Source organism: Akebia trifoliata, unplaced genomic scaffold (assembly GCF_017979445.1).
Source record: "Akebia trifoliata isolate Shusen 1 unplaced genomic scaffold, ASM1797944v1 Contig00954, whole genome shotgun sequence".
In the NCBI taxonomy this organism is placed as follows: domain Eukaryota; kingdom Viridiplantae; phylum Streptophyta; class Magnoliopsida; order Ranunculales; family Lardizabalaceae; genus Akebia; species Akebia trifoliata.
This window is the reverse complement of record NW_028237366.1, coordinates 1-17,993: the sequence shown is the minus strand read 5'-3', so window position 1 is coordinate 17,993 and position 17,993 is coordinate 1. Positions and strand designations below refer to the sequence as shown.

At 42.3% G+C, this 17,993-nt stretch overlaps 1 protein-coding gene across 1 annotated transcript; it reads right to left on the bottom strand.

The window, feature by feature from the left end:
* Positions 1-15,160: 15,160 nt before the first annotated feature.
* On the bottom strand, positions 15,161-17,987 carry LOC147380818 (putative cellulose synthase A catalytic subunit 8 [UDP-forming]). The gene is made up of 3 exons (XM_086431205.1): positions 17,932-17,987; positions 16,763-17,113; positions 15,161-15,751 (listed from the first exon to the last, which is right to left on the bottom strand). Exons 2-3 carry the CDS (start codon positions 17,060-17,062, stop codon positions 15,167-15,169), a joined length of 885 nt encoding a protein of 294 aa, XP_086287331.1. The 5' UTR covers positions 17,063-17,113; positions 17,932-17,987; the 3' UTR covers positions 15,161-15,166.
* Positions 17,988-17,993: the final 6 nt, after the last annotated feature.

The window sequence follows — 17,993 nt, the reverse complement described above, 5'->3', positions numbered from 1 at the left end:
CTTTACTGTCGATGTCCCTGCTGCTGCGCTTAGGGCTGTGAAGTCAAATATCAGACCGGTTTGGATCCCGTCCTCGACCCGATCTGCCACTTGAACCAAATTGGAGAAAGTGCCCGTGGTATGCCCTACCAGATGGGTGTAGAATGAATGCCCTAATATAGAGATAAATGTGGTGTTCATCTCTTGTTCTATCATGGCTGGCCGTACTTGGGAAGCTGACTCTTGCCACCTCTGGGCATATTCTGTCACTGTTTGTTTCTTTGTGTTTCCTCGTCATTCGTGCCATGTCACTTCTATCCAAACCAACATCTGTATTAAACCTGTAGTTGTGCCAGAACATTTCAGCCAAGTCCTGCCAGTTCTTGATAAGTGAGTGGTCCAACCCCGAGAACCATTTGAGTGCTGGCCCTGTTAAACTTCTCTGAAATAACTGTACTAGCAATCTGTCGTCCTCGCCATATTGGCACATCGATCCACAATACAATTTGAGGTGCGACAAAGGACACCCAACCCCGCTATACTTTTCAAATTCCGGACACTTGAACTTAGCCGGCAACTGTGCGTTAGGGTAAAAGCAAAGGTCCCTAAATCTTGTACCTCCTAAAGTATTTGTACCCTTCATTCGTCTCATTTCTTCTGGGAGAGACTCAATTTGTTGGGCCATTTTGTCATCGGTAGAACTTTTGGCTTCGGGAACCCTGAAGTTACACTCATCGTCTGGGATCACCACCGGAGGTGGTTGATTCTGTGGGATGTAGAGTGGAGGGCCCTGGTATACTGGTACAGCAGGAGGTAGGGTGGCCTGTTGATCTAGTCGTGTTTGTTCAAGGAGTTCAGGGTTTGACCCAGATGCTTGGTGTTGAGCTGCCTGTTCTTGTAGAAAACTAGTGCTACTCAAAATGGCCGTCAAGATTTGTTCTTGCCTTTTCGTTGTTTCTAACAGCTTTGCTATCATAGCATTAGCCTCAACCAGTTTATTCGTAACGGGCTGTGGGTCATCTGAGTTACTCATTGTTGATGAAGATGATCGAAGAAAGTATGGAGGCTTCTCAGGATGTTTGTACTTTTTTCGTTTGGCCACCTGTAGGTACAGAAGACCAAGCGTTATTATCTTACTTATCAAAAAGGAAAATGCATGATGTTTTATTACGTCCGGTAATTATTAGGGATTGTACTTAAAAGTGAAATTTAGTTAGGTGAATTTGAAAATGTGGTTTGCCAGCGCGGAGCTGGATCGTTTGGGAGAAAAGAATTATATCAGCACGAAGCTGGCATCGGCATAGAGCCGGTAAAACATTTTAAAAAAGAAATGTCATCAGCACGGAGCTGGCATCGACACGGAGTCGGTAAAGCATTTTGAAAAGAAATTACTTCAGCACGGAGCTGGCATCGACACGGAGTCGGTAAAACAGTTGAAAAAAATTACATCAGCATGGAGCTGGCATCGACACGGAGTCGGTAAAGCATTTTGAAAAGAAATTACTTCAGCACGGAGCTGGCATCGACACGGAATCGGAAGAACAATTGAAAAGAAATCAGCATGGAGCTGGCATCGACACGGAGTCGGAAGAACATTTGAAAAGAAATTACATCAGCACGGAGCTGGCATCGACACGGAGTCGGTAAAACAGTTTGAAGAGAAATTACATCAGCACGGAGCTGACATCGACACGGAGTCGGTAAGACATTTTGAAAAGAAATTACATCAGCATGGAACTGACATCGACACGGAGTCGGTAAAACGTTTTGAAAAGAAATACATCAGCACGGAGCTGGCATCGACACGGAGTCGGAAGAACATTTGAAAAGAAATTACTTCAGCACGGAGCTGGCATCGACACGGAGTCGGAAAAAGTTTGAAAATAAATTACATCAACACGGAGTTGGCATCGACACGGAGTCGGGAAAATATTTTGAAAAAGTAATTTATGAGATAAATCGAGTTGGAATAACCCCTATTTTTGGTAGCCTCCAATTCAGTTCTCTGAAATCATCGTCGGCCAGGCAGATCTCCAAGGAAGAGGCGGCGCACAATGGCACTCTTAAATCACCTTGTTCCTTGAATAGACGTAGTCTATCCCCCTCGTATCAATAGGATAAGATCTTTCTAGGCACCGACTTTGATCAATGACTGCAAGTGGTGTTTTTTTTTAAAATTTTTGTTTTTTTATTTTATTTTGGTATTTTTTTTTGTTGAAAAAGTTGAATGCATTGGAGTCAATTGGTCGGTTGTTATCTTGTTAGATCATAGATGGATCATGGACTTGATTCGATATGGGTCGTGGACCCGGTTCAGGTGGGTCTGGGTCGTGGACCCAAACGAAATGGATCTGGGTCGGACCTAGTTGAGATGGATCAGGGTCGAATACCCAAACGAAATGGACCTGGGTTGTGGACCCAGTTGAAGTGGATCTGGGTCATGCCCAGTTGACATGGATCTGGGTTGTGGACCCAGTTTGGTTTGGATCTGGGTCGTGGATCCAGTTGGAAATGGATCTGGGTCGTGGACCCAATTTGACACGGATTGGGGTTGGGACCCAGTTGGAAACGGATTTGGGTCGTGGACCCAGTTTGACATGGATCTGGGTCATGGACCCAATTGAAATGGACATGGGCGGGACCCAATTGAAATGGACCTGGGTCGGAGACCCAATTTAAAATGGATCTGGGTCGTGGACCCAGTTGGAATGGATTTGGTTTTGGGTCGTGGATCCAAATTGAATGGATCTGGGTCGTTGACCCATTTTGAAGTGAATACTCCATGAAGGACAAGTTTGATTATGACCGAGATCGATAGTGAGCCACGATGGGCAAAATCCGTTTGGAGCGGGATCGATTATAAGTGGTAGGCCTTGAGTTTTACAGTAAAGTGATTCATTTAATCATTTTCAAGCTTTAAAACTCAAAATAAAAAAAACTTCGAGAAGGAAAGTTGTTAGGACTGACATAAGGAACAAAATGAGCAAAAAACAATTTTTTTTGGGGGATCCGTTTTTCAAGTACGGACCTACCATTTTTTGGCTGGTCCGTGCTTCAAAAATGGACCAGAACATCAAAATTTTTATTTTTTTATTTTTTTGGGTCTGTTTTTCAAGTACGGACCTAGCATTTTTTGGCTGGTCCGTGCTTCAAATACAGACTAGAACCTTAAATTTTTTTTTTTTGGAGTCCGTTTTTCAAGTACGGACCTAGCATTTTTTGGCTGGTCCGTGCTTCAAATACGGACCAGAACATCAATTTTTTTTTTTTTTTGGGTCCGTTTTTCAAGTACGGACCTACCATTTTTTGGTTGGTCCGTGCTTCAAATACGGACCAGAACATCAATTTTTTTTTTTGGGTCCGTTTTTCAAGTACGGACCTACCATTTTTTGGCTGGCTCGTGCTTCAAATACGAACCAGAACAAATTTTTTTTTTTTTTTTTGGGTCCGTTTTTCAAGTACGGACCTGACATTTTTTGGCTAGTTCGTGCTTCAAACACGAACCAGAACCTTAATTTTCAGTAAAAAAAAATTTCATTTTTTTTCACTAGTCCGTGCTTGAAGCACGGACTTAATTATTTTCCTTAAGTCCGTGCTTCAAACACGGACCAGAACCTTCTCTGGCCTTCCACAATTGCTCTGTTTTAGTCCTCATCTCGTTTTTGCCCATGTTTTTCTGGATTTTGAGGCACATAGCTTCTGTTTTTTGGCTTGGGCCACAAAAATGTCACTTTTTTTTTTATGATGTACATGATAACATAAAAAAAGACAGATTTCCCCCTTTTACCTAGGGGGACATATAAACGAGACACAAAATAAAAATATCCAAAAATCTATACAACTTGCCTTCGTGGGCTTAAAAAAAGAAAGAAAAAATTACATCACATATAAGCATGGGATGGATACAGAATTGATTTTGCAAGCTTTAGTGTCCTTTGTCTATTAATTACGCTTTAATGCATGCGATTTATAGGTAGTTTTTCGGCTACCCATTCTTCAAACCTCGATGTACACCAAAGTGTGCATGTCTTAGGTTGATGAATGGGGTGGATGTTCTCCTCCCAGCCACCCAAAATAACGATCTCGGGGGCTTGAGAGTACCGGCATCCGGGATTAGAAATTTAAAGAGGAGGGGGGATGGCTTATGCATAGGGGTATGAATCGCATGTGCATGTGCGTGCATTTTTTGAAATGTATCCATCCTTACATCCTTTGTCCAAAAATAAAAATAAAGCAAAAGGTACATGTAAATAAACATTACAACCATTCACATATGAAACTTGTGAAATAAAAAGAAAGAAAGAAAGAAACAAGGCAAACGTTAGTAGATAAACCAAAAGAAAACAAACATTTTTTTTTGAAATAACCGAATCAAGGAAGAGGGTCGGACCCACTAGTATGTACTCCCCAGTGGAGTCGCCAAGCTGTGGACACGGGATTTTCAATATTTTTGAAACATCCCTCCACTTTGGGGTGTTTTGGAGTCGCCACCATTCATTTTTTGAAAATGAGTGTGAATGGTCACCCGAATTGTATTTTTGAAGAAAACATGTTATTTTGACATTTTTGATGACTCTCGTAGGATAAGGTGCATAGTCTAACCTTTGATTCAAGGTAAGGGGGTCCATTTATGAAGTATGGAAGGTGTTAGGCACCCTACTCCATCCACGTAATGTGGTAACCTCGGATTCGGTTTTTTAAATAAAAAGAATATAAAATCGAAAAAAAGATTCGATATGTGCCCTCAAGTGTGAGGGGCTTTCGATATCGGGTCAAATCATTGAGGGCACCCTTATGAAGAAAGAGCCCTTGGGTGATTTAGACCATAGTGGTATGTACAAATGTATAAAGAAGGGGTGAGTAAAGGAGGGGAGTTGAAGGGGGTGTGCCTTTTCCAACCCACCTTGTTCCTTCCTTGACTTCCTTTGACTTTCTTTGATGAGTCTTCTTTTTCTTTGCTTGACTTGTTTTAGAGAAGGTTGAGAGTTGAGATGAGTTGAGAGTAGAAGTAGTAGAATTGATTAAGAGAGAAAGGTTGAGAGAGTGGTTTCTTTTTTTATCTTTTGGAGGGTTGGATGTGGGATTTTTCATTAGTTCTTGTAAGGGGAGAATAGAGGGGTTTTTATAGAAGTTGGGGAGTTATTTTAGGGATAAAGTTGGGTGAAATGAAGAAAAATGATAGAATGGTTATGATTTTGATAAAGAAGTAGGTGTAATTTAGAGGAGATTGGAGGGTATTTAGGGAAATGGGGTTAAATGGGTGAGTTTTGACCCGAATGGTTTGGATCCTACCCAACCCATTTGGGTGGAGTGTTTGGTGAGGTGAGTTTAAGATGGTGGTTGTGATTAAATGGTATTTGATTTAAGAGAATGTATGATTTAATGAGGTGGTTGATGATATTTTGAGAGGGTGAGGAAGACGATGACATGTGTCAAAGTGGGTGGAAATGAAGGGTTGAGATGAGTTGATGGGAAATGATGAGTGTTTGATTTGAGAGGATAGGTGTAGGTTTAGGTTGTAGAGATGGGTTTTGTAGGAAATGATGGGGGTAGATTAGGGGGAGATGTAGGTTATAAGTGTTTGATTTGAGAGAATGGATAGGATAGGTTAGGGGGGTGTAGGTTGTAAGTATGATAGGTGATATTTAAAGGAAAGTAATGAGATAGTTATGGTGATGGGGATTGGTGGTTAGATGAGGGAGGTGAGATGAGGTGATGACATGTGTCACACCTTGATGATTGTGGTGATTGGTTGTGATGTTGGATTAGGTTGAGTTGGGTTTGGGTTAAATGATTTGGGCTTTGGGCTTTGGTAATGGATTGGATTAAAGAATGGTTGGATTTTAGGTTGTAGGTTGGGCTTTGGTGTTTTGATGGGTAGGGTTAATTTAAATGGACTTAGGTGATGGGTTTAGTTTGGGTTGGGAAGTGTAGAATAAGAATGAATTTGGGTTTGTATTGGGTTGAGAGGGTAGTGAGGAATTTTTGGTCCGTGGGCCACGTGAGAAGCTTTGGACCGTTTATTGAAATTAAGATGATAAGTTTTATTGGATTTTTGTAGGTTTAGGTCTCGGAGCCTATTCCGATTTTTTTGATTTTTGGGCCATTTTGCGTCGAGGGCCAGCTTAAATTTGGGTATCTACACCACCATGGTGATTTTTTCTATCCTCTCTCTTCGACCTGTCCGTTCGGGTTTTGTTGGGTTTTAATATGTTTTTTTCTGCCTCTGCAGGTCCAAGCAAGGACAAATTCAGTGAGGACTATAGTAATCACCCATCTTCTTACCAATCCAGAGCTCTACCACTACGTGACAAAATCATTCCTTCCTTCTTCCCGACCTCTTACTTCTACGACCGACCCCCAACCTTCAGAAGTGGACCACATGGCCTTATGCTCCAACCGACCAGCACCCACAATGGACTTCGATTCCGAGGATGATGTGATTGAGGTGCCTCCAACCGACTTCCAAGGTGAGGAAGAAAGTGAGGAGGAGGATCACCAACCTCTCCTCAAGAGACTAAGGAGGAGTTCCAACCCCCAACTTTTATGGGTCCTTCATATCTCATCCCGAACTCCAACGCCCCCCGCCCCTACAGACGTGCTCCTGCCCTCGGCTGAACCATCTTAGACCACGTCGGCGAGGTCAGAGAGAAGAGAGAACATTCTTTCCCCCTTTCCATGGGTGATAAGCCCCAAGGTGGGGGGTAGGTCGATCACAGATTTGGACTCCGCGCTCATTGACTCGGCGGTGGCACGAGCCATTTTCGAGGCTTCGGTCCTACCGAGGGACTTGGAGTTTACGAATCGCGGAGGCCTTCCTGGCCTTGACTACTATAAGTCCCTTTTCTTGCATCTTTTGTCTCTTTAATTAAAACACATGTTTCTTTTTCGGATTTTAAAACCTACTCTCTTTTTCAGGTGCAGCATACCGTGGCAAAACTTGGTCAGTCCCAGGACGCCACGTTGACCGACCTTCATATTGCAGAAGGTCGGATAAACAAGCTCCAATCTGAAAGGGACGTGGTTGCGGCCAACTCCCTAAAACTCCAAGCAAGTTTGGATAGCATATTGTCCAAGCTAGGAAAAATAAAGAGCAACTAGCGTTGGTAGAAGGGAAGGTGGCCTCGCTCGATGAGCAACTCGGGGCTAAAGAACTAGAGAAGGAGAGAACACTTAATGAGCAACTAGCTTATCTCTAGGTTCAGTTGAATGCCTCAGAAACTGCCTAGGAGAAAGCTTATAACAAGCTGAAGGCCAGACTGAAAAAGGCAGAAGCTTTCGAGAAGAATGATACCATCACTCCCGAACGTACCTCAGAGCCATCACTGGTGCCAGACAAAGAGCAAATTCCTAAGGACACCCCTGCCAATGTCGACGTATAGACCCTATCTTCTCTTTTGGATGTAACTATAGTGACCCGTCCCTTTTGTATATGGTCAACTTTTGTAGTTAACCCCTTTTGTATGTAATCAAATTTTTATATTAATGAAAAAAGATATTTTCAGGCAAGTGATTTTTTTTCTTAAGCTTGCGATCGACCATATATAATTCCCTTTATAATGTAATAGCCTGGGAAGATTGACTTATTCTCTGGAGTTAAAGGGCAATCTGTCATAAGCACGATAATCTTTTTTAGCAATAATGTTCCCAAACCAACTTGGCGTGCGCCCAAGCCATCTTAATCTCTTCGATCAATGTGATAATTCGAGATAAAACACTTGATTGTTTTAGTATGCACCCATCCTGTCTTAATCTCCTCGATAACGTAATTATTTGAGATAAGTGACTTGCTCAAATTGGTGTGTAGTCAACCCGACTCAATCTCACTTAGTCTCCTTAGTATTGTAATAACCCGTGATAGGGCCTTCTACTATTGCCAACCCCTCAGTTGGACTCGGCACCAGCGTAGGGCCAAGGCTTTTTGTTGAACTATCCCCTTGGTTGGGCTCGATACTAGTGAAGGGCCAATGCTTTTTACTGAACCAACCCCTCGATTGGGCTCGACACTAGTGAAGGGCCAAGGTTTTTTTGTTGATCCAACCCTTCGATTGGGTTCGGCACAAGTGAAGGGCCAAGGCTTTTTGCTAAACCAACTTTTCGGTTGTGCTCGGCACCAATAAAGGGCCAAGGCTTTTTTGTTGATCCAACCCCTTGGTTGGGCTCAGCACCAATGAAGGGCCAAGGTTTTTTTTTTTTGTATAACTGTCTGTGTTAGAATGGATAAATGGCAACTGTTTTATTGATAGAATTTCTTAAGATTGAAAGCATTCCATGGTGCCGGAATTATATGTCCTGTCATTGTTTCTAAATGATACACCCCTGTTTCTCCAACTTTGCTTACAACGTAAGGTCCTTCTCAATTGGCTCCGAGCTTCCCGTTATTGAGTTCCTTCGTGTTGCCGAACACTTTTCGTAGAACCATATCTACGACCTGAAACTCTTTTCTTCGCATCTTCCTATCGTAAGATCTTTTCAATTGCTGGTGGTACCGTGCCAACCTCTCCGTTACTCTCTCTTGAGTTTCATCCAACCAATCTAAGTTCCGTGCTAGCATTTCTCCGTTCAGGCTTGTTTCAGCTACTTGTATTCTGGTGGTGGGGACTTGCACCTCGGTAGGTATAACTGCTTCAGTCCCATAGGCTAGTGCGAACCGTGTCCACCCCGTAGCCCTCCTAGGTGGCATTCGGTATGCCTATAGTATGCTATGTAGCTCGTCCACCCACCTTCCCTTGTGCTTAACAAATCTCTTCTTCAGGTTGTCGAGGATTGTTTTGTTGGAAGCTTTTGCCTGCCCATTGGCTTGTGGATACCTTAGAGATGATTGGAGTGAACGAATCCCATACTTTCTATAGTATGATTGCACTCGGCTTCCCTTGAACAGTGTCTCGTTGTCTAAAATTAACGCCTAAGGGATTCCGAAGTGCGTTATGATGTGCTCCCAGGTGAACTTGATAACTTCTTCCTCCCTGATTCGAGTGAGGGGAACAGCTTCGACCCATTTGGTGAAATAATCCGTGGCTACTAAGATGAAAAGCTTACCCCCTCTTCCCTAAGGTAATGGCTAGACGATATCCATTCCCCAGATAGAGAAAGGCCAGGGGGCTTCATTGGGTGCAGCTCGCTAGCAGGTTGTAGGTGCATATGGGCATACTTCTGACATTTGTCGCACAATCTGACGTACCTCTTGCATCCTTGGCCAGAAATATCCTTGAGTCACTACCTTGTTTGCGAGTGACCATCCTCCCGAGTGGTTTCCACAGATCCCTTCGCGGATTTCTGCCATTCCAAGCTCGGATTCATCTGTATTCAGGCATTCCAAGAGGGATCCTCCAAATGACATTCTACACAGTTCTCCTTCGACGATTGTATACCTACCGACCTGGTAAAACAGCTTTCTAGCCTCTTTATTGTCTTGTGGTAGTGTTTTTGCTTGTAGGTATTCCACGTACTTCTGCATCCATCCTAATGCCTGACTTACTTGCATGCATTCCTCTTCCTTGCGATTGACGCATGCTTTCTACTGGAATTCCACAGGTACAGCTTGGCTCTCTAAATCTCTGAGCATGGAAGCAATGAATGCCAACGAATCCGCATGTCTATTTTCATCTCTTGGGATTCTACATATTTTCACCCTCATGAATCCATTGACCTCCCGTTGTACTGCTGACAGGTACTTCGCCATTCGCTCATCCTTTGCCTCATAATCTCCATTGCACTGATTTGCCACCAACTGTGAGTCTGTAAATAATGCAAGTCGATCAATCTTCAGGTCTCTTGCCATCTTGAGCCCATTGATAACTGCTTCATACTTTGCTTCATTATTCGAGGCTATATATCCGAGCTTTATCACTTTCTCTAACTTATCATTGCTCGGTGTTACTAATACTATGGCGACACCGGACCCAATGTAATTTGATAAGCCGTTAACATTCTCCATCTTATTTGTTTGCTCCAAGCGTTAGCTTTTTCAATCGTTTCATCTTCCTCTTCCTCTTCTTTCCAGTCGGCATCCTCAATCGGGAAATCTACTAAAGGACATACTCCCTGAAGCTTGCTACCCATCTTACCATCCTTTTGAACTTCTTCGACCTGTACATCATGTCCTTCAACAGGTAATTTGTCACTACCTGAACTCGATGTGACAGAAAATAAGGCCAAAGCTTGTGTTTCAAATAAACTAAAGATAATCCAATTTTCTCTATCTTCGCGTATCTGACCTTTGATGGGCCCAACGTCTTGCTAACATAGTAGATGGGATATTCCTGTCTTACGTCCACCTTGAAAAGCACCTAACTTACTGACGAAGTGGTGACAGTCAAATAAATTCCCAGCTCTTCTCCCTCTTCTAGAGTACTGAGGATAGGTGACTGCCCCAAGTATTTCTTCAAGTCGAAGAAGACCGCTTCGCATTCCTCATTCCATGCAAATCCCTTTCCCTTTTTAACAGATTGAACAACGGTCGGCATCTATATGAGACTCGAGAGATAAATCTATTCAAAGCTGCGATCCTTTCTGCCAAAGTTTGTACTTGCTTCTGGTCTCTTGGGGTTGGCATCTCAATCAAGGCTCGAATTTAGTTGAGGTTAGCCTCAATGCCTCTCTCAGTGACGATATGACCAAGGAATTTTCCTGAAGACATTCCAAACACACATTTCTTCGGATTTAGCTTTATTTGAAAGTCCCTTAACCGATTGAACGTTTCCCCCAGGTCCCTTAGGTGGTCCTCCACCCTCTTGCTTTTGACCAGCTAGTCGTCTATGTACACTTCAACCGTCCTCTCGATCAAATCTTTGAACATTTTAGTTACGAGCCTCTGATAGGTTGCTCCAGTATTTTTCAGGCCGAATGGCATGACTTTAAAACAAAACGAACCTTGCTCAATTATGAACGACATTTTTTCTTAATCCTCCATTATTAAGGGATCTGATTGTAGCCTGAGTATCCGTCCATAAAGGACATTCTCTCATGCCCTACTGTGGCATCAACCAATCTATTTATCCTCGGTAATTTGAACTATCCTTTGGGCAAGCTTTATTAAGGTTCGTGAAATCGATGCACACCCTAACCCTTTCGTCCTTCTTCGGTACTGCCACTATGTTGGCTTATCCACTCAGGGTACTCGACTTCTCTGATGAATGCTGCTCTTAAAAGCTTGCTGATCTCCTCGTTCACCCCTTGCCTTAACCGAGGTGACAATCTCTTTGGTTTTTGCCGAACTAGTCGGAATGCAGTGTCAACATCCAACTAGTGACACGGAACCGAGGGATCTATTCCTGGCATATCGCTAAGAGACCATGCAAACATGTCTTTGTTTTCCCTCAACAATTATACTAGGGTACTTCGTTCTTGCTGTAACAGCATTGTCCTGATGCTTATGAGCTGTTCCCGGAAGTGCCGAGGTCCACTGTTTCCACTTGTTCTACGGCTGCTGCTTGTTCGTGTCGTGGTTCGTTTTGTAATTGCTATAACCGCCTTCCTTTGACAGGTATTTCTTTTATTTTCCTCTACGTCTCGGTTCCAGGGCATTTTAGTGGCTTTAAAGCCAAATGGAAACACCGTTGCGCCATCTCCTGATCTCCTCTAACTTCCATCACCCCATCTTCACTCAAAAATCGGATTACCTGATGGTAGGTCGACAAAACAGCCTTCATCTCATGTATCCACTTTCTTCCAAGGATTGCATTATAAGTTGAGTCTGTTTCGATCAGTATGAACCTCGTCATCACCACCTTTGATCTTGCCATTACTAGGAGGGTAATCTCTCCCATCGAGCTACTTGATACCCTGTTGAATCCGTATACGGTAGATTGTGTTGGCACCAGGCTCTCTGAGATCCCCATTTTCTTCGCTGCCCCCAGGAAGAGGATGTCTACTGCGCTTCCTGCATTTATGAGGATCCTCCTTATGTCCACATTTTTGACTGGGAGAGCTATAACGAGTGTCCTGATAGGGCATAGTCGTGCCTTGCAAGTCACCTTCTGTGAATGCTATCACCCTATCCCCTACTGCTGGGCTTGTCACCTTCACCAAATGTACTCCCGAGATAACATGGTTTACACTAATTTCGTGCTAGATTTTCATCACTCTTGCCCTGGCTAGTTGTCGAGACTGTCTATCTGACTCATGCACTCCCACGATTGTGTGCACCACTCTACGTACCTCGAGTTCGCGCCACCCATCTTCTTTGGCTTGCTGGGGTGGCGGTCTTCGATTCTTTTCCCTCGAGGCCTCTTTCCTTCCTCCTCCTGTGGAAAACACATACCTCCTGAGCTTCCCATATTCAACTATATCCTGGATGATATGTTATAATTTATAACAATCCTCAGTTGGATGGTCCTCCGCCCTGTGGTATTCACAATACGACTTCCCCGATTTGCTTCGATAATCCCGAGGTGGTTGAACGAAATCGAGGTCGGTCCTAATATGCCTTAGTATCATAGATAGTTTTTTATTGAGTGGCATATATATTCATCCCCTCTTCCATCTTGATTGTTCCTTCGGGCCTCGTTGTCTTTTCTTGCTATCCCCCTCTCTTAGCTCGGTAACTACTTTCTGGATCGCATGTCCACCCTTGCTGTTAGCAACTGTTTGTGCTCCCCGACCTCTACTTTTTATCGACTCTTCCACTATAATGTATTTTTCCACCTTCAAGTACAAATCCTCAAGCCTTGTGGGGTTGGACTTTATAAGTGATTCATGCACCCGTGTTCCAGGAATAACTGCTGCAACGTAAGCTGTACACGCGGTCACTTCATCTATGCCTTTGATAGCTATCACTTTGGTTCGAAATCGAGTAATAAAAGACCGTATGCTTTCTCCAACCTCCTGTCGTAAGTTGAAAAGGGTGTTAACCCCGACCTTCTTCTTTCGTAAGTGCACGAATTGTCCGACGAACGACTCTTTTAGGTTGGAAAAATTTGCTATTGACCCTGCTGGTAATCCTTTGAACCAAGACATAGCTCCATGCCTAAGTGTGGATGAGAAAAAGTTTGCAAAGTAAAGAGTCATCGCTCTATTATAGTACCATCTGACTCCTGTAATGAAGGACATGATCCATGGGATCTCTCGTCCCGTCGTACGTCTCAAACTTTGGTGCATGGAATGCTTGTGGGGGTTCCGAGTTCATTATTGTTGGTGATTTGAGCTCCCGAATTGCATTTCAAGCTTTTTGCCTAGGGTCATTTCCTCGAGCGAGTTCCTCATCTCTTCTCTTCAACTTTTCCTCCACCCCTCTCCTTGTCATTAGGTCTCGAGTTTCGAAACTTCCTTGCTGCGTTCTCACTGTTGTAGAATATATAGTTGGACCGGCCTTAGTTTTCTCAACTGCACGGACCGTAGGCCCTCGACTTCCTTCTCTATCTAACACCCCTCCAGTCTATGTCCCTTTGCCCAGCTTTTGCCTGAGCTCCTCATTCTCTCTCTTGATGGCCGTAATTTCATCATTCTGCTTTTCTAACCCCCTACGTATCTCTTCTCTCATCTCTATTAGTAAGTTGTACATTGCAAGCATGAGATCCTACGATGTTGGAGGTAAGTCCGTTGGTAAGGGGTTTGATGGTTCTCCACGCACCTCGCCTCTAGCTTTCACCATGTTTGTCGTTTTTCTCCTTGTAAGTTTACCACAAATGGCATCAAATTGTAGATGCAATTTCTTGCACTACCTCGAGATACCCTTCAAAGTCTCCTTAGCTCAGTGGGTGCCTACAATAGGACCACCCCGATGATCAAGTTAGAATTATTGTCGAGTTATTAAAGAGTTCTCTAAGAAGTATTTTTTCTAACCTTTTCTATGGATTACAACCTGGTATTTATAAGAGTCCTGATTGGCGGATCTTCCAATATGTCCTCAGAGTGGTTTACCTGCTTTTTAGCCCGTCAATGACAGTAGTGGCTACAATTGCTCTGATAGGTCTAGGGCAGTCGAAACCGATCTGTTAGATCATGCGTTATCATGTCTGTCATCTGTCATGCCAGTGTTAGTGCTGTCACCTCTGTCACGTCAAATTGAAGTGTTCTGAGCTTGTCTCGACCGGCCTGTGAACCTCAATAACACTTCATTTAGTCGGTGGGTTGATAACTATTTTCTTGGTAGTCACGTGTCAATAGCTCTGAGAATTGCCCTCCACAGAAACCAATGCTTAAAGGATGGTGATGCAGCTAGAAGTAGGCTCCTGGCATCATCACGAAACCTTATTATCTCATATATTTGGTGTCAGCCAAATAAATTCTATTAGTTTGATCAGGATTTCGTGAGGTACCCATTGATGTAAGGAAGATGTGGACTGAAGGCCTATTGAACCAGATTATTCTCATTTAAGCCCATGGTATATTATCACCCTTAATCCTCTAAGTAGACCTCGTATAGTAACAAATTATTAAGCAAACAACTATTCCAAAAGACTGATTTGTTAGAGAGGGGGACAACTATGAATATAAGAAGGTCAGTCATGGGGTTTTATTGGAGGAATAACACACCCGAGAGTGAAGGAAAATATACACTCAACAATTCCCCTCACTCATAATAGTGAAAAGAATCGAACCTGTGACCTATATGAATTTAACGCTTTGATACCATGTTAATCAAGCAAATACTCCAAATGATCAATCTATTGTAAAGTGTGACACACCCGAGAGAGGAGGAAAATATACAAACACAAATCTGACAAAACTGGTACTTGGCTTGAAGTAATATTACCAAACATCTGAAGTGATTCCCACCTAAAAAAAAAAAAAAACCACGATTTGTAAGAAAACAACTCCAGCAACCAATTTTATTCGGACAAAAATTTGCCAGTTGTCTAACAAATATTACACAACAGAATGCTTTTACAGTTCCTATCCACACTTTGGGGGTGGTTTGCACGCACAATTCAGACTTTCCATGCCGCCCCATGAAACACCCATTAAGGCTATTTTCCAAGTTCCAGCACTTCCAATTCCAAAGCCGGTTGATGAAAAATAGGCTTCAATCAAGAAAACTAGTGTTTTCTGAATAATTATCAGAAGCCAGCATAAAAGATGAAACACATTTTCTTGGTGCCCAGCTTTTCAATAAACAGATAGGCCTTGTTTATCCTGGCCATACTCTCTACAAAATAAGATAAACAAACACCCCAACCAATTAGAATCATAATTAAACTGAAACCCTGTATAGATTAGGCTTTTAGTTTTCTTTCTTTCACACCCTCTAGCAATTGATTCCACACTGTGAAACATCTGGACCGGTAACTCGGGTGGTGAACGGATCAATCCGCACCCATAACAAAGAGAAGATGGAAGCAAGGAGAATTGACCAAACAATCACAATGGTGGGTGTCCGGTTCTGTCGTCCCATCAATCCCTTGAGGAAAGGATACAGATGGACAATCACCCAGAAAGCAAAGAATAGCTTCCCAAAGAGGGGACCCCATGATTGGTATCCACTGTTAATAGCATAGGAGATCCCAGCAACAACTCCTACCAAGTTAATTATGAGGAGTGTGGTGGGTGGAATGAGAAGAGTCGTCCATTTGAACATGTAAAGCTCGGTGAAATCACCATCCTCATCTGATGCTTTGGAAGTGACAGTGAAGTTGGTGTCAATCCCTGCAAGGACTTTGAGTAGACCTTGAAAGACAGCAAAAAGATGGGCAGACACACCTCCTATAACCCAAAATTGTTCATTTCTCCACCATTCGTCAATCCCAACGCCACTCCACCGCATCTCCAATATACCCGTAGCGAAGATGGAAAGAAAAAGGGTTATAAACCAGATACTAGCAAAGTTACTGATCTGCAATAAAAAATAATGATCATGTAAATAACCATTCACTAAATAAGGAGAATCTCAGCCATTTCAAACAATACTGGTTAAAATGAGGAACTTCTATTGGCACCCCAACTCTTACTTATTACACCCAATTTCTTAAATTATTTACCCCCCCCCCCCCAATAAAAGATGATCACAATATTCAAATAATAGAGAGCTTCTATTGGCACCCCAACTTTTAATTATTGTCAACCCTTCACTTGGTATCTTTATTTTTAATTGGGTTTTTGGGGTTGGTTCAATATTAAATACCAAAATCAGTAAACAAGAGAAGGAAGGTGTCAATTGTTTTAATACTATACTGCAAAAGCCCAATTCAACCAAAGGCATGCAATCCCAAAACACGGTTGGCACACAATAGAAAGAGTCATGATAAACTGACACTCTTGACGTGGCAGTGCACAGAACCATAGATCTTTTTCTTCGAGATACACAAGGATCTATGGTTTTGTTCACATGCCACGTCAAGAGCGTCAGTTTATCATTAGTCCATTATAAATAGCATCATCTATGTTTTGGGTAGAGTCCGACTAGCCTTACTAAGGGTCCTTTTGCTCACCTTGTGGCATCCAAAAACATGATCCAATGCTTTAGGGTTGTAGAGGATAAAATTCTATGAAATTTGAAGGAAAAACTTTTTCCAAAAAAAGAGAGGCTATTTTTCACTGTTGAATTTTAAATTTAAGTTTGGGAGTTAGGTGAAAGTTCAGTAGCCATCCATTTTCAAAACCTTGGATAAGCTCAAAAAACCTTGCTTTTTGAATTTTTCCTTTTTTTTGGGTTTGAGTTTTTTTATGAAATTTAGAGGGATGTGGGGTTCGATTGCTGATGTGGTAATCCATTTGAGCAAAACAACCCTTAGAAAAGGCTTAAAATCTTACTATCTTACTTAGGAAAGTATTTCACTTTTGTGTATGGATTTCAACCCCGACGACCTCTAATGATTTTCAAGTTGGGGAAGGTAGTCGTAGTTACCTGTGGAATGATAAACTTTCCTGTTAGAAGACAGACAGCCGGTAATGTACAATATGCAAGAAGAGGAATGGCAGTAATTGGGTAAATAGTGGTGTTGATGTATGCAAATCTCTCAAGCCATTTCAGCCTTCCACCATAACCATACCATATGGGACAGTGTCGACTAAGAAGAATTTCAACGGAACCCAGAGCCCAACGAAGCACTTGGTTCAGACGATCTGAAAGATTAATAGGAGCAGATCCTTTGAAGGCTGGGGGCTGAGGCATGCAATAGATTGATCGCCAACCACGAGCATGCATCTTGAATCCTGTTAGAATATCTTCTGTAACAGAACCATAGATCCATCCTATCTGTAGAAACAAAAGGCAATGTTTTTGTTAACAAACCAAGATGAAAGAAATGACAGAAATGTATGTAAAAACAAAAAAAAAAAAAAAATGTACATATACAGTTAACAAGGTCTTGTCTTTATGGTAAAAAAAACCATTCCTGTATACCATTAAGCCCCAAAAGAGAATATAACCTCTCACAAAACCCATCCAAACATGTTGGTTCCTCGAGAAAAACATAGTACTTGAGTTGTTCTGTGACACCCAATTCTGAAATGTGAACCTAGAGGCTTGAACATTGGATGCAAAACTAGAGAACAAAAGTTACGACAATGAAGTTGAAGGCAATTTGGTTATTTTGTTAATCAAGACAATGTCCAATCCTTCAATCAAGTTTACAATGAAGAGTTTCTTAATCATTTTCTAGGTATCAATTTCAAATTTCAAATAAAATAAGCTTTGCCACTTGGATCCAATTTAGTAAGTTTAACACTTCTTACACTATCAACCTGGCAAAACCCTCCTTTATCCAAGTTTGGGCCTGCATGCAAGCCTACACTCACTTATGATTGACTTAGGATATGGTTCAAGAGAAAGTTGAAGGGTCAAGTAGGATTCACGTTAACAATCCCAACCATATGGTTCAAGAGAAAGTTGAAGGGTGAAGTAGGATTCATGTTAACAATCCCAACCTTCGGGATAAGTTATAGATGATGGTGATGGTGATGGTGATCTCTCATTTTCCCTTAAGTTTGTTTTTCATTCTGGAATCTCTATACATGCAAACTAAAAAGGTAAAAGGTACAAAGAAGAAGAATCAAATAAGAGAACCAACATACCTCACTTCCCCAGTCCGACTTGTCCTCATATCCACAGCTTATAACATGGATAGCTTCTTTGA